A 5,532-nucleotide genomic window follows, 5' to 3' on the forward strand; every position below is an offset into this window, starting at 1 on the left:
ATTAGAAAATTTACCAAAAAAATGGCAACATGTTTAATGGTGCAAAATTTAAAACATCCCTTTTAAATTCAGGAACAAGGCAAAGATTATCTACAAGACAACTTCTAGTCAATGTTGTGCTGTTATTTCCTAGCCTGCACATTAAGATAATGAAAAGAAATAACAGATGTTAAAACTGTAAAGGAAGAATCCAAACTCCACTGATTATGACTGTCTCAACAAATACCAAGAACCCTCAATTATTAGAACTGGAGTTTAGGAAAGTTGCTGAGTAAAATTAATATGCAATAATCAATAATTCTATATCCTAGTTAGAAAATGCAACTTATGAAAACATATAAAAAATAAAGTGACTAGAAATAAACTTAATAAATATACAAGACCTGAAACTATAAAACTTTACTGAAAAATGTTCAAAGAAATGTTACTCCAAAAAACTGGAATAACATGTTCAGACAGACAGCTCAATATCCTAAAGACATCAGTTATTCCCAAAATGAACGAGAAATTCAATTCAATTTCAATCAAAATTCCAATACCAGATTCTAGAATTTCTACTGAAGAACAGCAGAGGACCAAGAATAGCTACCATTTCTTCTGAGGAACAAGTTAGATAGTTGGCCTCTCAGACTAAGAAAAAAAAAGGAAATCATTAAGACAGTGAATATAGAAAAATACAACAGTGGAACAAAGAGCCCAGGAACACGTCCATACACATATGGAAATTAATATACTGACAGCTGGAATTGTAAACCACTGGGGAAAGGATGAGTTTAAACAAGTAATGCTGAAATGCATATCATAAATAAAACATCCCTACCTCATAAGCACACAAATTAATTTCAAGCAAATAAAAGACAACAGGCCCCAAATTTAAAATCTGTAGAGAAAAATATAGAAGAATATCATTAAGGCCTTGGCTATAAGGAAGAATTTAGCCAAAAAGCAATAATCATAAAAGAAAGAATGTTTTACATTAAAATAAAGAACTCTTGCTAATCAAAACATATCATAAAAAGACAAGCCAAAGAGCATTAGAAGACTCCTAATAGTTGATTAACACCCAGAATACATAAAGAATGACTATAAATCAGTAAAAAAAAAAAAAAAAAAAAGACAAACCAATTGAAAACAGGCAAAAGGTACTAAGAGGCATTTCACAGAACAAGAACAAAAACCACAAAAGACTAGTAAAATTGTGAAAAAAAAAGTGTATCTTCATCAATGATCAGAGAACACAAATAAGAACAGGATACCACTCCACACTCAACTCTCAGCAAAAAAAAAAAAAAAAGACACAACACCACGGGTTAAAGAGGGTATAGATTAAAGGGGATTGTTGATGGGAATATAAACAGGTACAATCACTTTGGGAAACAATTCAGCATTATCAAATAAAGCCAAAGATGCACACACTCTATAACCCAGCATTTCACTGAACTATTTTCTCTCTCTCCTCAAAAAAAAAAAAAAATAAGTCAGTCCTAAATTTCTAAACATACACTACAACCCATTACTGAGTTGTAACCCACAGCCCAAACCTGCGTTTCAAAAATCGCTGCTCCTCAAACCGTTTAGTCTCAGGACGCCCTTACACTCTTAAAAATTACTGAAGACCCCAAAAAGCTTTTGCTTATATGGGTTATATCAATTGATATTTATCACATGAAAAGTTAAAACAGAGAAAATTTAAAGATATTTACTAATTTAAAAATATTAAACCCATGATGTTATCACGAATATAATTTTTGAAAGAAAAATAACTATATCATCCAAAAAAACTAGTGAAAAGAGTGGCACTGTTTTACATTTTTTGCAAATCTCTTTAACTCTTGGCTTAAAGAAGGCTGCCAGATTTTATTTGCTTCTGCATTCTGTTTTGGTTCATGTACATGAAGAATCTGGTCTCCCACAAAGTGGCTGGATAAGGAAGGACACTGTAGACCCCCAAAGGTCTTCAGACCACTCTTTGAGAACTGCCACGCTAGAGAAAATTTTGCACATGTGAAACATATAGAGATGATCACAACAGGACTGTTTATAAGAGCAGGCAAACAAATGAACAAACCCTAAAAACCCCAAAGCCCATCAAGATACTATACTATACAGAAATACAAAAGAGTCTCTGCCATTTACTAGTTGTGTAACCTTCACTTAACCTCTTTGTCCCTCATTTTGCTCATTCAAAAATGGAAATACTAATGCCAACCTCATAAGATTATTAGGAGGATTAAATGAGTTAATATATAAAAAGTATTAAAAATGCCTGCCGGATAGTACTATACTAGTATTATTTATTATTATAATCTCAAAATGTGTGTGTGTGTGTGTGTGTAAGAGAGTAAAAGAGAAGCAGGAAGATGCACTAAGGGGCATGAAGGTATTCATTTTATTATTCTCAAAAATAAATCCTTTATATATTTAATGTTATGAAATCTATGATACATTCATAAATCACTTTTAAGAGAAATACAGAGCACGTTTGTCAATGGGCCTGGCAAAAAAGCCAGGGAGACGAATTAGGAGATTAGCTTATTAATTAAGTCCAAAGTGACCTAAGAGTGTTGACCATGGTTACCGGGGAAAATTTAAAACAAAAACAGGAAAGATATTCTGTTTCAACACTAGGCTGCCTGTACTTTCAATATCGTTATGCCTGATCATACTTATTTTCCTGAGGCTCTCCCCTTGTGGGTTAATACACAGCAATCTTTCAATAAATGTTAGCTGCTAGTTGTTACTCTTCTTGCTGTTGTTGCAGAGAAAGAATGCTTACAAGAACAATTCAAAAGTATCACCTACCTCCATGTTGTTCACAGTTGAGATCTACATTGCACCTGCTTCTCAAAGACGGTTATTTGTGAATCTACCTGATAAAAATCCTTGCCTCCTAAAAGCATTTCCATCTACTATACCTATGCTGGGTTTATCAATGTTAAATACAATAGAAATAGTTAATGTTCACAACCCTGAAATCTCATTATGAGTAGCCTTCTGAGCTCATATTGTAGTTTTAAACGGTCTTCTTTCGTTGCCTTATTTTAAGATCAGCTATCTGTTAAGCTGGATTGCTTTTTAAATTCTTTTGGAAATGCCAGCCTTATTTCTGACAGGACAGTTAAAGTACCTAAGCAGGGCCATTTCTTATACACTGATAAGTTAAATTTAGTCATTTTTCTTTTGAGACATAGTGACTTCCAAATTAGACATTTTGATTTAGCAGGTAAAGTTAAGAAAGTTATACTTTGATTTGTAAAGGGTCCTAGGTATTCTTAGTGTACCCTGAGTATTTTGAATCCACTTAAAGCTGAGCTTAGCATATAAATATATATATGCTTTCCTATTAAACACTCTATAGGATTTCTGTCCAGGGTATCTTAAAGACTAAGGGTTGACCACACCCCAGTAACCACTCTCAGCTAGGTGGCCTTGGCAGACTTCAGCTCAACTCACCATTTATAGGAGTTTTCCTTGCTCTCCAAGTGCTGTTTTGAGAGTGGTGAAAAGCCCTTCTTTCCCAATTATGTTTAATTATTTTTTCTCCCGATTAAATTTAATCAATCACAACTCCTATATCATCTCAGCCATCTACTTACTGACATTTCTTAATAGTCTAATAGCTCGTCTTTTATCTTCCCTTTCACTGATCTAATTCCTGGATGACTCCAATTGTTTCCTTCCTCTTAATCTTCCCTGACCTCTCTATAAACTTGCTACCCCCACTGTGCTGAAACCCTGAAGATCACTTCTGGCCTCATTAACACAAATTTTAACAACAGTCACCAAAAGCTGAAACTGAGGAAAAGTGTGTTTTCACCAAGGTGACTCTGCTTTTAATGCCCCCCTAAGCTTTTCCCCGTTAACTTCTTTGACAACCTTACCCTGATATTCTCCTCTCACTCTCTTTTTCATATTTTAACCTATTTTTACAATTCATCTAACCGAACTCTACCTCTACACCACCTCTGCTCAATTCAAATTTTTACAAGTTTTCTGAAAACACCTGTTGTCTTGGCACATATTCCAAAATGCCTGCGGTGCGTTTTTCTCCTTCCTTTTCTGTTCCTGGGACAAGCATTTCCGATTCCTTCACCACCCAGCTAGCTCCATCTTCTCTACCCAAGCACTGCTAATCACTCTCGCTTAGGTTATTCTAGCAGGATGGCATTTATCAAACTGCACTGTGTAATAATCTAATTACGTGTAGTTTCTCTTCAGTGCTTTGCTCCTTCAGAGCAGGGGTTCTCCCCTAGTCATCCGTGTAATCCTACAGCCTAAAAGTACGCCAGACACTCAGCATTTGCTCGATGAAGGGCTAATGGCTCCAACTTGAGCTGCTTCACGTTCACATTTACTGCCTATCTATTCCCAATGCGGCGGGTCCCGCTCCAGTTCCACAAAATACCAGTGACTGAATAGGCTGGTGGCTCTTGCAGAGGCCAATACAATATTTAAGACTGGCTCCGCTTGTCGCCTCTCTAAAAGGGTACTTACTACACATTGAGGCCACCGTAACATAGAGGGAGGTGGGAAGCGCGCGCGCTCCAGGTAGGATGAGCATAGATCGAAGTTACTGGGAGGAAGGGAAGGGGAGGCACTGCAGGCGAAGGAATCAGCAGAAGCACTCGAGGCTGCGTACAATTCAACAGCTGCCCATTCAGCCGACTAGAGCGCCCACCTGGTCTCGGAGAGTTTCCAAGAGGGGCCGTTACACCCACGACACCCAGGAGCCCTGTTCTCGCAGGCCAAGGTGTAGGTAGTCATCCCTGCGAGTCCAGGCAACGTTCGGCAACCTGGGCGGCTAGGCCGAAAGATAAAAGAGGCAGGGGGAGAGTGACGGGCCCGGCCGGTCTCAATGGAAGGATGCAACCTTGACATAGGAGCAGTGGGCGCCGAGGTAGCAAGGGGCGATCTAGGCGCCCCCCGCCGCTCCCCAAGATGGAGTGAGACTCTGGGCCGAGAGCGCTCTGAAGAGTGAGAAAAAGCAAAGGGGCGCCAGGACCGACCCGGGGCCTATTCGAACGTCAACCGCTTCTTACCGAGAACTGAGAAGCCGAAGTCTCAGAGACCGACGCTGCCGCCATCTTCCTGCCGACCTCCGCAGCCCCGGGAGGGTCCGGGCTCGCGTGCTGTTCTTCAAGATTCGAGAGCCGCCCGCCAGGGGCGACCCTAAGCCGAACCCCTGATGGAAGGGGCTGGTATGTTGGTCCCGGGTCTGGAAACCCCTGCCACACACCCCCACAGGGCCGCCCACACTCGGTGTGCACACCAAAAGCGCAACACGTCCTAACGGACGTCCTGGCTAGCCAATCAAAAAATCAGACGTCTTCCGGTGGTAGGAGAATCCGCCTCTTCCCTCGGTGACGTCACAAGGTAGCGCGCCGCGGGGACAGGGTTGACTGGCTACCGGGCGGCTCTTGAAGGGGTTCTGCACGGGGACGGGCATTCTCGAAGGGGAAGCGTGGGCGAGGGGTTGTGTTGTCTCCAGTGGCGATTGAATGGGATGACTGTAATAAAATAAAAGCGAATGCG

The 5,532-nt window shown here is 40.2% G+C and overlaps 1 protein-coding gene across 2 annotated transcripts in view; it reads right to left on the reverse strand.

Moving 5' to 3' along the window:
* The window catches only part of CEP57 (centrosomal protein 57), a 43,188-nt gene extending 37,656 nt beyond the window's left edge, over window positions 1-5,532 (reverse strand). Inside the window, exon 1 of one of the 2 annotated variants that reach the window (XM_024115315.3) lies at window positions 5,040-5,532. In XM_024115315.3, coding sequence (XP_023971083.1) covers window positions 5,040-5,084 — 45 coding nt within the window. In that variant the 5' untranslated portion in view covers window positions 5,085-5,532. The remainder of the gene's footprint in view (window positions 1-5,039) is intronic. The other variant, XM_024115314.3, reaches the window with a different exon arrangement.

The sequence above is a fragment of the Physeter macrocephalus genome, chromosome 16, assembly GCF_002837175.3.
Source record: "Physeter macrocephalus isolate SW-GA chromosome 16, ASM283717v5, whole genome shotgun sequence".
NCBI classification, from domain to species: Eukaryota; Metazoa; Chordata; class Mammalia; order Artiodactyla; family Physeteridae; genus Physeter; species Physeter macrocephalus.